This window comes from Macadamia integrifolia, unplaced genomic scaffold (assembly GCF_013358625.1).
Source record: "Macadamia integrifolia cultivar HAES 741 unplaced genomic scaffold, SCU_Mint_v3 scaffold1915, whole genome shotgun sequence".
NCBI classification, from domain to species: domain Eukaryota; kingdom Viridiplantae; phylum Streptophyta; class Magnoliopsida; order Proteales; family Proteaceae; genus Macadamia; species Macadamia integrifolia.
In genome coordinates, this window is record NW_024868416.1 from 76,198 (window position 1) to 92,672 (window position 16,475).

Consider the following 16,475-nt stretch of genomic DNA (forward strand, 5'->3'; position numbering starts at 1 on the left):
CTTGTTTTTTCAAGATTTGGACAAAGGAGGGTGCCGTAGGCCGCCTTCAAACCGTAAATCTCTTTTAGATACTAAATTTGAAAAAAAAAAAAAAATCATCTTAATCCGACATCCAAGTAAAAAGTTATAGCCTTTTGAAGTTAAATTGACATCTACATGAAATTCTTTTTTTTTTTTTTTATTTCTGCTTATTTCAAAGAAAGAATTAGAACCCTCCCCCCTTTTAGTCATACACTGTACTATAGATACAGTAATCCAATACAGTAAATATACACCCATTATTAACCAATTATACACTAATTATACAGCAGTTATAAACCATACACGCGTTGGCCTGCATCCATACATTCTAAACACTAAACACTAAACCCTAAACCCTAAACCCTAAAATAAAGAATACAACTTATTAAAATAAAAATTAATATTAATCTCGTATAGGACTAAAATCCCTTATATTTGGGTTATAGAATTGGCCCATTACAATAGTAAACCCAAAAAATATTAACCCATTGGACACTCAAAATTAAATATATTAGTCCATTCTTGATCCAGTTTGATGGTCTAGTTTGTTACTAGCCTTCTTGTTCTTCTGAACTACATCATTGTTTCCTAGATAACTACTTCAAAATCAAGGGGACGGCTTCGATCCCTTGTCTTATTTATAGAATAGGAGAAAAAACATGAACTACAAAACCTCCCATGCATGGGCTAAGGAAAGTCCCAATACAACTTTAACTATTCAAAATTGAAAATCTTTAGGAACTTAAGAAAATAGAAAATCTCATGAACTCTAAGAAATAGAAATGGACATCTAATTTCGTATGGGCCTCAAATTCCTCGTATTTAGGCTTATAGAATTGGCCCATTACAATAGAAAACCCAAAAATATTTAGCCCATGAGCACATAACCTGTACGGGACTTGAAATTAAAGTTAAATGTCTCTTAGGTATGATTTTAAAAATTATTTCAAGGGGTAATTTCAATTTTGGAAGGTGTTTGGTATGATTTTTGCACCTTATTTCCATGAAATTGAAATCAATTTCAAAGAAAATCCTGAAATAGTTGAGGAGCTATTTCAAATTCAACTATTTAACACTAACCACTTTAATGAACATGTGTTTATAACCAAGGTTAAAAATTCATACATTTTGACGAAGTGGTTTGATGATATGGTCATTCAATTATTAAACGCTAACCTCTGGCCTTGAAACCCACCCACTTTCCACAACCCCTGCCCCACCCCTGAAATAGTAAGGGCTTTCTTTGATACGATTGCAAAGAGAGCCCTTATTATATTTTAGTCAACAACAACAACCATAACCTTATCCCAACTTGACGGGGTAGGCTACATGGATCCGATATGGTCTAAGGTAATAGTACACATAAGAATAACTAGAAGTACCCAAAACGAAGTAAAAAGGGGTAAAAGAAGAAGTCAAAGCAGTAGTGGAAGCAGCATCACTGAACATCCCCCACAAGGGGTCGGTTACATGGGTCCTCATCCTCCATTTACCTCTATCCGCTGTCATACTAGGATCGAGCCCTACCATCTACATATTTTTTCTTACCACTTCGTTAATAGTCATTTTAGGCCTGCCTCTCCTTTTGGCTCCATGTAATTGAAATTGGTCACTCCTTCCTTACTGGGGCATCTATGGGTCTCCGTTGAACATGGACATACCACCCCAACCGGCTCTCGTGGAGGCGGTATGGCCATACCCATATAATTATAATTATATGACCGTACCCATATAACTATTATATATTTGTCAAATATAGAATAATTATATTTGAATAGCCCTAAGAGGTCAGACCTTGGTGCAACAGTAAGGTTGCTCCATTATGCCCCAGAGGTCACAAGTTCGAGTTGGGAAACAACCTCTCTTCAAAGTGGGGGTAAGGTTGCGTACATTATGAGACTCCCTTGACCTCGCAGTGGTGGGAGCCTCATGCACTAGGTATGCTCCTTATTTGACTAGCCCTAAAACCCTTACATTTGACTAGCCCTAAGACCCTTATTGTGATTTCAAAGAAATCCCTTATTATATTATGGTACATCTGTTTGTAACTAAGCAGGTTACAAACATAATTTGTAACCAATTTTTTTGCCTTCCGTACAACAGGTGGAAAAATAATAAAAGGGCTAATAAAGCAATTTCCCAATGCAGGAGAGAGATTAGGGTCGAGAAAGCCCTTATTATATTTGGGTACATCTGTTTGTAACTAAGCAGGTTACAAACATAATTTGTAACCAATTTTTTTGCCTTTCGTAAAATAGGTGGAAAAATAATAAAAGGGCTAATGAAGCAACTTCCCAATGTAGGAGAGAGAAATTAGGGTCGAGAAGGGAACCACCGATGCATCTCTCCTATGCCACTACAACCAACTGTTGTGGCCATGGTGCCGTTAATCACAGCAGCAAACGGATTCCTACAATCATCACCACATCTATTTAAGTCCTCAGCTAAGTGATATTAGGACACTCAACTAAGGAGATCATAGAAGTGTTACTCAACCGATGGACTGAACAGAGTTCTAGTCAGAGATTCCAGTTGAAGATCATGGCTTTGTTGGACTAAAAGCTCTGGAAATGCTCATCATCAACCGAATGATATTATAATCTCCCCAAAGATTCCAGTCGGAGATAGTGGCTTTGACACTTTGTTGGAAGAAAGTCGAATGGGTGGGGGAGGAGGAAATGGAGGAGAACATGGTGAGGGTTCTAACGAAAGTCAAAAGCAAGGAATTCGCAATGATTCAGTCCATCTAAGCTAAAAGCTTTGTTCCAAGAATCCATGTGGCAAAAGATTGTAGAAATCCACAACGATTTTCCTAAGATCGGAAGCAAATATAGGACCAAAATCAACAAATGCTTCTCACTGGGTCTCGAACTTTCTCTGCAACTCCAATAATGGAGGATGCAATGCACGAAGTAATTATCCTCTGTCGTGCCACAACTCTGGACTTAGTTTCATGCTAATAAGCGACAACTTGGAGCCACAGAATGACTTATTCTTCTTATGAGTCTTCATCTTATGGTTTATTGGTTTTCTGTTAACGAAATGGAACTCATTTTGTTTAATGTCTACTCCTTTCCTACTTCTTGATGCATACGGCCTTCTGTTTTTATATTAACTTTTTCCCTGATTTTCAATGTCTTTTCCCCTCCCCTTTCCTTCTGAATTTTTTAGATCTTCTCATAACATGTTTTCGTTCACATTGTCCTGCCGATGTTATCCCTAGAGCTCTTCCCTTCCTTCTGGAATTTTTAGTTGCTTCGGTTTACTTGGAAAAAAAGTTGAGACCCTTCTCTTACTTTGCCCTTTTCCCCCAAAACAAAGGAGGGAGGGGAGAGGGATTGAACAGGGGGCGAGGGCGAGGGCGAGGGCGAGGGCGAGGGCGAGGGCAGGTTAGAAATCCTTTTATTTCATAAGGCAGAATTTAATAAAGTGTCCAAAATCGTTACAATATTAAGACTTTATTTCATTGTTGCTCGTCATGGATGTCTTGCCTATATCTATTGGGGTGCTAGAAGGAGAATATGTTGGCTTGGTGGCTACGGGGCATAGTTATTAAGGCGTTGGTATGGTGCTGATAAGGTGCTGGTAAGGCACTAATGCGGTTGAGAGAGGTTAATGCAGTAGGCCGCTTTATGTTGGATATGAAAGGCGACCGCCTTATGGGTTTTTTTTTTTAATATTTGTTTTTACAGCTGATTTATGAATATTCCAAAATAGACTTCATGATTGGCAGGTGCATAAATTTTTATGCACATGAGATACACTGGATCAAAAACTAATGACATAAAACTCTACTAAAAAAAAAGATATTCTCTCAAAACCCCAAATCGCTCCACAATCGACGGTGAAGCACTCCAACGGTCCCTCCTTCAATTCTTCTCCGACGACGACTATTCTTCTTCGACGGTCTCTGGCGAAGGTTCCTTCCTCTCTCTCTCTCTCTAGGTATGTTGTTATTTATTTTTTTATTTTTCTGATTTTTCTCATCTTTTTTGTGAGATTTTTTTTTTCTCTACTTTTTTCTTCTCCCTTCTTCTTCCTTCTTTCTTCTTCTTTCATCTTCATCTGTTCATCATAGTCTTACGACTCTTAAGTCTTAATAGTTTTTTTATTTTTTCTTTACCTACAGTGAGTTTTTTTTCTTTTTTTTTCTTCTTCTTCTTCTGTTCTTCACTTCTTCATACGGTACCCTTTGTTTTTTAAATTCTGTTCTTCACTCTTCTCTTCTTCAATCTACAATGAGCTCTGTACCTTTTTTTCTCTTCTTTCTTCTCCCTTCTTTCTTCTTCTATTCATCATAGATCATACGGTACATTTTTTCTTTTTTTTCTTTTTTTCTTTCTTCTGTACTTCAGTTCTTCACTCTTCTTCAGCCTCCGGTTAACTTGTTCTTAATCTGCCCTATTTTGACTTCAGTTTTTAATTCTGTTTGCTAGTTCTCAGCTCTGGTTTAGTCAGTGTTTTCAAACGCCTAAAACAAATCAATCTTCTAGTGTCTTTCTTCAACATTTCTTATAAATTTCTGTTTTCTGATTTTGATTTCAAATTAGTGTTTAAGGTTCAGAATATGGTTAATATCTAAATCAGTTCATTATTTTGTTGCCCTTTGAGCCTTTTAAAGATTCTTACCATTGAATTCTGTTCTTAGTCTGAATTCAGCTTCCTTCTTCAAGTTGGATTTTCCATTAGAAATATAGCGGATGACCTTAGGGCTTAGGCACTCATTTTGGCATCATATAGATAAGTATAATAAATATTTGTATATTTTAAGTCTTCTTTTCTTTATATTTATGATTTTTTTTCATAATTATGTATTTATGTTATATGTTAATGTGTTATGATGACTGATGAATTATGATTGATGAAAATGAACTTAGTTTATTCACTTTATTGATTTGTTTTCTTGATGAATATCTTGCATTGGTATGAAGTATGAACCTTTAATATTTATTTAGCATATGAGTAATAGGATTCAACTAGGATTTGAGTCAAATAGAATGGTTTTATAAAAATATTACACAGAAAAGCTTTAGTCAATAAGGCGACGCTTTATGCCTGCCTTATCGCTAAGGCACTCTAAAAGACCCTCAAACGCCTCTGTCGCCTTACCGCCTTAATAACTATGCTATTGGGGCTCTCTAAGAACCCGGCATTAAAGTTGAAGCCCTTCGAGTGAGTCTAATGCAGGAGCAGATTATAAGTAACTAACTCCGCAGTTTATAACCCCAAACAATACAAATAGGAGTAAGAAACAAATAAATAATACCATCAAATAAATCCCCAAGGATACAATACCCATATAGGAGCAAAATCAGCCCAAAACCTAACCCGATAGGAGAGAGAAAGACCTATTATAGAGCTGGAGAGAGAGGTGCAGCCAGGGCTGTAGGAGTCCGATTGAGTTGCACTCTTGGGCATAGAGTCCCTAGGGAGGGTACAAAAACCCCCAAAGTTGAGAGGATTCTGACGGCTGGTTGTGAAGTTACAAGCTTTCTTGATTTTCTGACCTATGAGAGAAAACTGAGAAGAACCTTCAAGAACAGCAGCTAAATGCTTCCAACAGTGACTAGGTAAGGATCGTGGGACCCTTATGAGGCCTGGAATACCCTGATTGAAGACCTGGCTGAAAAGAGTACAGAAGAGAGAAAAAGAGGAGATCGATCTCTCTCCTATTCCCACTAGGATTGCTGATCGGTTATCATTTCTGGAAACTTTTATCAAAATCTGAACTATACCTCTTGAATGTTACAGCAAATAAAATAAAAAAGAATAATAAAACAAATGAGGGGTTGAGAATGGTGAAAGAGAATAAAGGAAGTGGCTATCTCAGTCTGGGCTTCTCACCCACAGCTATCTCAGCTGCTCTAAGCATTTAGTTGCAAACTTTCTTTCATAAATGCAAACTTTCTTTCATTCAAATCTCCCCAATAATGGGACATATGCCTCTCTATTTACAGAGGGGAAGTTTACAATCATACTAATACTAAGAGCTAGTTTCCCAATAGGACTAGACACTCCTACTACAACTAGGAGCTAGTTTCCCAATAGGACTAGACACTCCTACTACAGCTAGGAATTCAAAATAGGACTAGGACTTGACTTTATGACTCCAACATAGAGTAGGACTAATAGTCCATATAGGACTAACAAACTAATAGTCCATATAGGACTTTACAACCAACTAATGGCCTAATAGGCCTTTATTAAATTAAATAGCAACTAATTAAACTAATGAATAAAATCCCGTTTTCCTACATTCTACCCATATTTTAGGCCTATTAAAGTGGCCCATTTCAAAGAAAACCCATGGGATCAAAGGCCCAACACATACATTACACAACCTGAGGCTTATTTGCAATAAAATAAGCCCAAGTGACTTATCTACATCAATTCGCCCTCTCTTAGAAAAAATTCGTCCTTGAATTTTGTAGAGTGTGAAGGTGATTATATCATGGTGCACGTCCCTCTTCAAGTCGTAGAAAAATTCAGGTAGCTCTTTGATGATAAAAATGTGGTCTAGAATGTGAGGAGCTCAATCTTCAAGATACTTTAATGGGATGACAAACTCCACATGCTCAACTTCAACATCTTCAGATGTATCCATAGGGTTATCTACATATGCACCTTTGATCTCTTCTAACATCAATGCAACATAAAGCTCTTTTGGTTCATCTACCTGGTGGTTCCTAATCGGTTCCATTGATGGTTCAAACACAACTTCATTCTTGAACTCCTTAGGATCTTCCTCTTGGCTATTCACAATCATCACAATCGTTGTAGTGTCAAGTACCCTAGTCTCAACCTCATTGTCTATTGTGGCAACCTTGTTGCTTTCTACTTCTCCCACATGAGTCTCGTTGATGGGAACATCAATGACTAGTTCTTCCTCAACAATATGAATGGCTGGAAAATTTTTAACACTAACCTCAACTTTTGACTCTAGTTCACTGGTCAGAGGTGTCTTCTCTTGTTGCTCATTCGCAATAGAGGCCGTTGATTCCTTCATATTATTGTCAAGTGTAGGTGACTTTTGGACATCTGGTGGAAGAAAGTACATGTTTCGTTCATGCTCAGATAGGCACATGCCTGCCAACTCATACTGCATCTCTTCCCACGTTCTAGGTTTACATTCTTGAGCTTGAAGTTGCCTTTCACGGACTTTCCATTGCATTCGAACACAATCACTCATCTGGGAACATGCATATTGGCGTTTTTGTGTCTGTTAAGTTGTAGTTGTCAAAATACATATCCAATTCACACATCCATTCGAGGAATTCCCCGCAATATGCATTCAAGTAACTAACGCCAATATTGAGCTTACATTCACGCATCCAACAGGAGTAGATTACAAGTAAGAGTAAGAAACAAAGAGATATAATTCAGGTAGCCTGTTAAGGTGTCTCTTAATGCAGGAGTAGATTACAAGTAACTAACTCCGCAGTTTATAACCGTAAACAATACAAATAGGAGTAAGAAACAAATAAATAATACCATCAAACAAATCCCCAATGATACAATACCCATATAGGAGCAAAACCAGCCCAAAACCTAACCCGATAGGAGAGAAAAAGACCTATTATAGAGCTGGAGAGAGAGAGGTGCGGCCAGGGCTGTAAGAGTCAGATTGAGTTGCACTCTTGGGCGTAGATAGTCCCTAGGGAGGGTACAAAAACCCTCAAAGTTGAGAGGATTCTAACGGCTGGTTGTGAAGTTACAAGCTTTCTTGATTTTTTGACCTAGCAGAGAAAACTGAGAAGAACCTTCAAGAACAGCAGCTGAATGCTTCCAACAGTGACTAGGAAAGGATCGTGGGACCCTTATGAGGCCTGGAATACCCTGATTGAAGACCTGGCTGAACAGAGTACAGAAGAGAGAAAAGAGGAGATCGATCTCTCTCCTATTCCCACTAGGATTGCTGATCGGTTATCATTTCTGGAAACTTTTATCAAAATCTGAACTATACCTCTTGAATGTTACAGCAAATAAAATAAAAAAGAATAATAAAACAAATGAGGGGTTGAGAATGGTGAAAGAGAATAAAGGAAGTGGTTATCTCAGCCTGGGCTTCTCACCCACAGCTATCTCAACTGCTCTAAGCATTTAGTTGCAAACTTTCTTTCATAAATGCAAACTTTCTTTCATTCAAATCTCCCCAATAATGGGACATATGCCTCTCTATTTATAGAGGGGAAGTTTACAATCATGCTAATACTAGGAGCTAGTTTCCCAATAGGACTAGACACTCCTACTACAACTAGGAGCTAGTTTCCCAATAGGACTAGACACTCCTACTACAACTAGGAATTCAAAATAGAACTAGGACTTGACTTTATGACTCCAACATAGAGTAGGACTAACAAACTAATAGTCCATATAGGACTTTACAACCAACTAATGGTCTAATGGGCTTTTATTGAATTAAATAGCAACTAATTAAACTAATGAATAAAATCTCGTTTTCCTACCTTCTACCCATATTTTAGGCCCATTAAAGTGGCACATTTCAAAGAAAACCCATGGGATCAAAGGCCCAACACATACATAACACAACCCAAGGCTTATTTGCAATAAAATAAGCCCAAGTGACTTATTTACATCAGAGTCTTTACATTCTCCGCCGCCCATAGTGATTTTTGAAAAATAGTCTTTCGAGCCATACACATCATGTTCGTTGAGCTCCTTGCAAATCTCGAGTTTTAGGGAAGACTTCAACCGTGAGATGATCCGAGTGTCATCCTTATCAACTCTTATGCATGAGATGAGTGCATCGAATTGCTCCATATAGTCTACTAATAGATGACTACTTTGTCGTAGGGTGTTGAGTCTATCATCTATACAAGCTCTGAATATAGGGGGTAGGTACTCAACGATCAAGCTTCCCACTATTTTTTTTAACTCAAACTTCAACTTCCTTGGCTCTGGCAAGTCAAACCAACCAAAATAGTCATCTAGACAAGTAAGCCAGTCGTAGAATACTTAGCAATCAAGCTTCCCACTATTTTTTTAACTCAAGCTTCACTGTTTGTGTTTCATCAGTATGTCAGTTAGTCAAACCATTACCAAGAAGAATACACAAAGTGTCCTCTAGAGAAGGTTGTGGTATAGGGACCCTCTATGGTCCTCTCCTATAACTCTGGGTACATTGATTGCAACTGAATGGGCAGGTACCACCCCCCCCCCCAAAAAAAAAAAATCAACCCTAGGATTTGCAGAATTATTATGTATAGGTTAAGGATTAGAATCAGTACATCCTATCATATAGCTGTCAAACCATCTCAGTAAACTGATCGATTCTTATATACTGAGTCAAAGTCCCTGGGCTCACTGTTGACCATAGCTCTAATACCAAATAAAGGGATTCTAGGTCTCCTAATATATTAGGTTAGAAACCCAAGAAGAATTATCAGAATCGCAGAGATTAGGAACCCAAATTAGAAACCGGATTCTACGATCACCAAAAATAGAAATCCCTTATAGTAACTTCAACCCATATTTGGTAATACCAAAATTAATAATGCAACCTTGGGTACCAAAACCCTAATTTTTGGTTGCTATGGACCCACCCAAATCAATAAAATCCATTATAAGGAGTGGCAATTCTGTAAATACTGGGAACAGCTTAGGATCCCCATAGAAGAAATAAAGTGTTTTAGGTCAAATGGATAAATAGGTTTAAAAGGTAAGGGCAAACCTGGAATCAACGAGGATGATTGTAGATTTGTAGTACAGAAATAAGTTCAAAGTATAAAGGGTTTTCTGTTTAGGAAACAAGAGCTTACGTGCAATTTGATAACAATGCCTTCTAACTCTCGACGAGCAGTATAGAGGCGGTAACAGAGCATGATTCCAGTGAAGTATCTCACTCGTATGACCAATATTTTAGGAAAAGATCAATGGCAACAACAGTTCAGATTCCACAGAATAATCTCTCAATTCAGCAACGTGAGCAAATGCGAAAATCTGAAACTGGACTTGGCGGACTAGGGAGGACACCAGATTTGAAATCAACTCAGTAACTCACTAATCCAGCAAGTTTTAAGACTCAGTTTCTATAGTAAGGAAGGGAGCACTTGACCAACCTGGTCGCACACAACTCCACAACAGGAAGGTAAACCCAAATCAACCTTTCATTCCATATTCAAATCAAATAAATCAATGAATACAATTGCATAGAAATAGACTCTCCTAAAACTATTATCGACTACTTAAACTGATCTCCAAGGTATCTAACTTCCCCAATACAAAATAAATAAAGGATATCTCAAAACAGTAAAAAAAGAGAGAGGATCTGATGTCTGAACTTTAACTGACGTTAGAACCAAAACCAGAACTGGTCCCAGGTAACATTTTTTTTTTTTTGATACCCAGGGTATCCGGATCTTTGACCCAACTAGTCCCTGGGGTCACTGTGATACCGCTTACACAGGACCGGATCAGTCCGAGATGGAAACTCTCGTGCGATGGCCCCAAGAAGTTAGGTGCAATGGCAAAGGTTCGATCACGGGACCTCGCTTCCTGAGGCGGAATACTGTGTCCCCTCCAACCCAACTGCGCTAACCCCTTGGGGTTAAGGAGGATTTGGAGGTCAATACCCCAGGGTTTGGGTGACACTAGAGTGGTATTCTCACCCTAGAAATACCAGGTCAGATCAATGCCCCACTTGAAAGTTTGAAGCAATTCTTTAACGACCACTAGTATCGCCAGTTACAGGGAAAGGAAACAGAACCGTGAAGGTGTGAAGGCATGAAGGCATGAAGTAGGAAGGGAAGGGAGAAGGAGGAAGAAAAAATAAAGAGAGGAAAAGGGAGATCGCACAAAAGGGGGGGGGGAAGAAAATGTCACAAGACACCCTGGTTATGCACCTACCCAGCATCACAAACACTCAATAAATTCATTCTTCAAAACCTCATGATACAACTTCTTGATGCAGTTACCTTTTTATGTTTGATTTACTTCCTTTCTTTTTTTCAAAATAGCTTGGGAGTCAAGTTTTATGTGATTTGGATTCCATATTTGTTTCAGTTTTAAAATAGGAAGGTAGTTTTGATTTTGAATCGATAAGTAGTCTTTGTACTCAACTATTTTTGGGGAGATTGGAAGTTTTTTTAATGGAATGAATGAATGTTTGCTTGGATGAAACGATGGCTGCCTTGAGGCTTGCGTATCCCTCTCTCCTTCTTTGATTCTTCTTCTTCTTCTTCTTCTTCTTCTTCTTCTTCTTCTTCCTTAATTCCTGCTATACTTCCTCTTTCTAGAACTACTCTATTTTGGTGATAGTTACAACCCGACTTAAGCTCATCGTTTTCTTCACCTTTGACCTTTTGGGACTAAAACTCTGGCCAAAGTTTCCCCATCTTTGGGCGACTCAAACCCTTGAGAGTGGACTTGAAAATCTCTCACAGCTATGAGAATTGAGAACCAACATCTACAACTGGCTGCAACAACATCTACCGCCAGTTCTTGACTCAGATCTTGTATATTGGCTATTGGGTTGTTTCAAGTCGTTGGCTGATCAAAACAAGAGATCCTTGTGTTGTGATTCTCCTCCAAAAATTTCAAGTCGATCTAAGGCTAAATCAAGGAGCTCTTTCTCTCGAAGTTTTGCTGGATTCCACCGCCTGCAACTCGTCCAAAGGTTGAAGGCAACCTCATGCCTGAGATATTCCCTTAGCCTTTTATTTCCACTCACTTTATTAACCCTACTTTTCTCTTTATTTACCCTCTACCCTTTCCTTTATCCTTGTTCCAAGTTAATCCCCTCAAAATAATTATTATTTCCCTCCATATCCCACCCCTTATTTAACTACCAATTTGATCTTTTCAAATTCCTTTTATTTACAAAATTGCCACCTTCTTTGGAAATTTGAGATTAATTAAAAAATTGTCATTACTATTCGATATTTGAGTTATTGGCTTTTGAGTGGGCCCATAAGCGATCTAATTCCAGTTTTGAGAACCCGGATCCACATCACTTGTGCAAATCAGCATTGGTGATGTAACCTGTCATGGTTAGGAAATTCGCTCTGATACCACTTGATTCGGATCCAGGTTCCAAAGTTGGAATCGAATAGCTTATGGGCCCACACAAATAGTAGATAGTTCAATTGCAAGACATAATGGCAAAATTGTAAATAAAACAAAGTCTCAAATGAGGTGGCAATTCTATCATGAAATGGAAATTATAAGAGCGGCAAACTTGGAATATTGGGTAGCTGCTAGCTAGTGAATAAAGACCATGATTTGGTGGAGGGTAAACTAGGATAAAGAAACAAAGTAGGGTAATAGGGGTTAATAGAACTAGGGAAGGGTACCTTTGGAAATCAGAAAATAAGGGTTTGTAAAGAAACCCACAATTCTAATCTGAGGTTGTCTTCAACCTTGGATCAAGGAGCAAGGCGGAAGATGATGAGAAGCTTCGATAGAGAGAGCTCCTTCGGTTTCTCCACGATTTGGTCTGAGATTTTCTGGAGGGTAGTCGCAGCACAAGGGTCTCTTGTTTCTCACAGCCAACGACTTGAAACAGCAGTCCAGCAGTCAATTTAGAAGTTATGAGTCGAGTACTGGCGTTAGATGTCATTGTAGTCAGTTGCAGAGGTTGGTTCTCATAGCTATGAGAGATTTCCAAGTCCTATCTCAAGGGCTTGACTCACCCAAGGGAGGTAGGGAACCCTCAACCAAAGCCTCAACCCAAACAAGCCAAACACAAAGGAGATCGATGAGCTTGTGTAGGGCTGCAACTGTCGCCGGAAACAGAGCAGTTCCAGTTAAAGGGAAAATACAACAGGACAATAAGAAGAAGATAAGGATATGCAAACCCCACGGCAGCCATAAACATTCATTCAACTATTCAATTCCAAAACTGAGTTCTCCACCGTGCTACATGGCTAAATAAAAGAAAATCAAAATATAACAATGGAAACTAATCTAAATTTGAAATAAAATGCTAATCAAATAAAAACTCTACTCCCAGCTAATGTGAACTATACTGCCTCTAAAAAGGAAGGAAATAAATAACTAAATCAAATTCAAAGTAACCCCTAAATAAACAGATGCCCTACTGCATCAAGTGACCTCTAGGTTGAGAGTTCTTGGGAAGCCAATTAGGGTCAAAACCCTAAATCTGGGAGAGATCGATTGGTTGTTTTGGGCTGATCTGGTCTTCTATCAGTAGCTGATCTTCAAGGCTTCAAGTAGGCTGTAATTAACTCTCGATCACATTCTCACAGCAGTAGAATAAAGAGAAAAGAAAAGGGAAGATGGGATAGACTCTCTCAGTCCTGGGTCTCTCACCCACAGCTATCTCAGTTGTTGAAGGAATTCAATCTTCGAATTTTGGAGGAATAAATCTGCAATTTTTTTAATGATCAGTTGTGTCTAAAGTTACAGCAATACCTCCATTGTATAGAAGAGGTTAACGACACCAATACATAATAGGGCTCAAAGAAACCTACTTAGCTTAGGACCTAAGCTAAACAATGACTTGTTCACCAAGAAACTAATAAAAAAAAATAATTGGAGTCATGATATAACTCCTAAAAGAGAAACTTAAGACTCCAACATGGAGTTGACTTAAATAAAGCAACATAATCACAATATGACTAGAAATCGCGGAAGAGAAATTGGGCCAGCATTAATGGAGCATTAATGGTTCAACCAGGCCCAATGATTGAGGCTGGTTTGATGGCTGGCTAGTTGGCTCCTTCCTTCTTCTGTATTACAGGCCAGCATGTCTATCTACATCTAGTGCTAGATAGAAATAATAACTATCAGCGCAGGCAATGAAATAGGAAACCAAATCAGTAATGGAAGGAAATAGTGCCTAGCAACAAAAACAACAGATAGTAACTAGAACTAGCAGCCACAGGTCAAGGGAAAAGTTTCAAATAGCTAAGATCCAAGGCAGCAGGCAGCTTCAGAATTCGAAGGCAAAGTGAAACAGCACTGATTGATCCCTGAAACTTCAGAATAGCTAATCAGATGTTAATGATGTTCAGACCATGAACATAACTGAAAGTAAAGTCAATAACAGAGACTAAAAGAAACAGAATATCAGTTGAGTGATGAGTAAGGAACTAGCATACTATGACTCAACAGAGCTGTGATTCCGAAAAAGGGAACTAACCAGTCGTAGGGAACAGAACACAAAAACTAACCTCAACTGATGGAGGAAAAGGAAACCTGAAGAGAAGGACATGTTCAGGAGTCCCACCAAAACTGCATGGCAGGAATCCCACCAGGTATCCACAGAATCACACTGCATAAGAAGGCTTTGTCTCTCACAAAACTAAGAAACCAAAGGTTTTACTGAACTTCAAAATTGTGGAGAGGGCCTAGACCCCTTCTCTTATTTATAGACTAGAAAAAGACATAAATTAGGAAACCTCCCGTGTGGGGGCTAAGTAAAGGCCTAGTACTACTTAACTCTTGAAAATAGAAAGTCCCTAGGAACTCTAAGAAAATAGAAACAAATACCTAATTTCGTATAGGCCTTAAATCCCTCGTATTTGAGCTCATAGAATTGGCTTGTTACAATAGAAAACCCAAAATACTTAAGCCCATGACCTATATAACCTATAGGGGACTTGAAATTAAGTCTAATTTGAACCAATCTTGATCTGCAGGTTCAGTTCAACCCAAAACAAAAGGATCTTCTTCTTAGAAATAATAATCAATAGAAAACACATTCTCTAATGGATTAATATGGAGTAGGTAGAATTGAGAAACAAGCTCAACAAACAATTCCCCTCCCATTCTCCCAAAAATCTCCTCCAAAAAACTAATTCTGTCAACCCCCACCTTACACTTTAAACATGAAAGCGGCGGACCCTACCTATATGTTTTTCTAACAAGAAACAAGGATTGCCCAGTAGCTTCACCCCTTGATTATCCTGCAATAAATGTTTTGTTCTGATTATGGTATTCCCCAAGGAATCTCCAAAGCCATCTGACAAGAAGTGCAATATACAAAAATGATTTCATTAAGATTCACCATATACCTTAAAAGAAGTGCAAACCATAGCCATAGAAGCAAACAATTTACTGAGTATAACAATTACGGAGAGAAATCCTCGTGAAATACACAAGAAAACCAATAATAACAAAGGAAGCTAGAAGCATTTACCATTACAAATTCAACAAAAGCAATACGAGTAGAATGATGATAGTCTCCAAGCAGTCTCAAGCGATACACCTACATCAAAGCATAAGTATCTCATCAACAATTGCGGGTAATGAGGGTAGGAGGCAACTGGGCGAAGTAGGAACTAAGCCTGATGTCCAATTCAGCAGTAGCTACAAACCTCCCCACAAACTGTTTCAAAAAAGAGTTTAACCTCTGCCTGAGTAACCTACGCCAAATGCCAAAGAAAACAAGACTCAGATAAACCAAAGGAATAGAAGTACAAATTGCCAGTTTATGCCATTCAGCGTAATTCAGAAGAGGGAGAAAGATACCTTCTTATCAATATTTGTACAATAAATAGTTCTTGCACACATTTCACGTTCATCTTCAGACTGAAGAACACAATTACTATAAGTCGTCAAGACAGAAGAAAGATTATAAACCAGTGCGCCTACAGCATGCAACATAATCTATAAAAATACAGGTTATAAGGAAAGTTGATGAAGTAATGCCAACATATGGAGATATATAACATGATCTGAATCAGCAAATTTGCTCACCCTAGGCAGAAAAGTTGGGTTGACAGGTGCAATTGCAGTTTTTGAAGGCAGAACCCTCACTGGATAGTATCCAAGCATTGTCCCCGCCAGACTCAAAGCAGCCCTTGCACCTTCTGCATAATCAGAATGCCAAAAGGCCATTGATTCACAGTATAATCTCACAAATTCTAAAAGAGAAGCTGATTATGAAAATTACCCTCATCGGTGAACTCGATAAAAGCAAACCGAAGAACTGAATTTGGATCACCACAGACTCGGCAATCAACAACCTTCAACCCGAAAAAAATGTCAACTTATTCAGAGACACAGGCCTTCGTTCACAATATTGACAGCTTCTTTTTGCAACAATAGTAAAAGCGTCATACATTAGCAAAATACACATTGATTACCTGTCCGCAATTAATGAAGAGGGCTGCAAGTTGTTCCTCAGTAACCTAAGTACAACAAAGAATTTAGTCCAGGTCTCAGTGGAGAGGCGTAGAAAACCAAAAGGGATAAAAGCAACACAGCACAAAATTTAATAAATAAATAAGGGCAACTCAGAAATCCCATGCCTGTTGATCAATGTCGGAAACATACACAGTCCTCCTTATTACATCCTCTCGCTGCGCCATACTCGTTCGATTGTTCATCCTCCGCTTCCCTTGATTATAGTTATTTTTCTTCTGAACCAGGGGCACAGGAGAGAGAAGTGGGTCGGGGAGACAAGGTGAAGCGCAAAAATCAGAAACCGAAAGACACAGCGATGGGGTTGGGAACAAAGGAGACAAAGG

The 16,475-nt window shown here is 38.5% G+C and overlaps 1 protein-coding gene across 3 annotated transcripts in view; it reads right to left on the bottom strand.

Moving 5' to 3' along the window:
- The window catches only part of LOC122065184 (polyadenylate-binding protein-interacting protein 12-like), a 39,903-nt gene that overhangs the window by 22,339 nt on the left and 1,089 nt on the right, over window positions 1–16,475 (bottom strand). For all 3 annotated transcript variants that reach the window (XM_042628995.1, XM_042628994.1, XM_042628993.1), the window contains exons 3-9: window positions 16,257–16,367; window positions 16,092–16,136; window positions 15,899–15,971; window positions 15,703–15,815; window positions 15,475–15,534; window positions 15,321–15,368; window positions 15,143–15,211 (exon numbers count right to left, since the gene is read on the bottom strand). In XM_042628995.1, coding sequence (XP_042484929.1) covers window positions 15,143–15,211; window positions 15,321–15,368; window positions 15,475–15,534; window positions 15,703–15,815; window positions 15,899–15,971; window positions 16,092–16,136; window positions 16,257–16,367 — 519 coding nt within the window. The remainder of the gene's footprint in view (window positions 1–15,142; window positions 15,212–15,320; window positions 15,369–15,474; window positions 15,535–15,702; window positions 15,816–15,898; window positions 15,972–16,091; window positions 16,137–16,256; window positions 16,368–16,475) is intronic.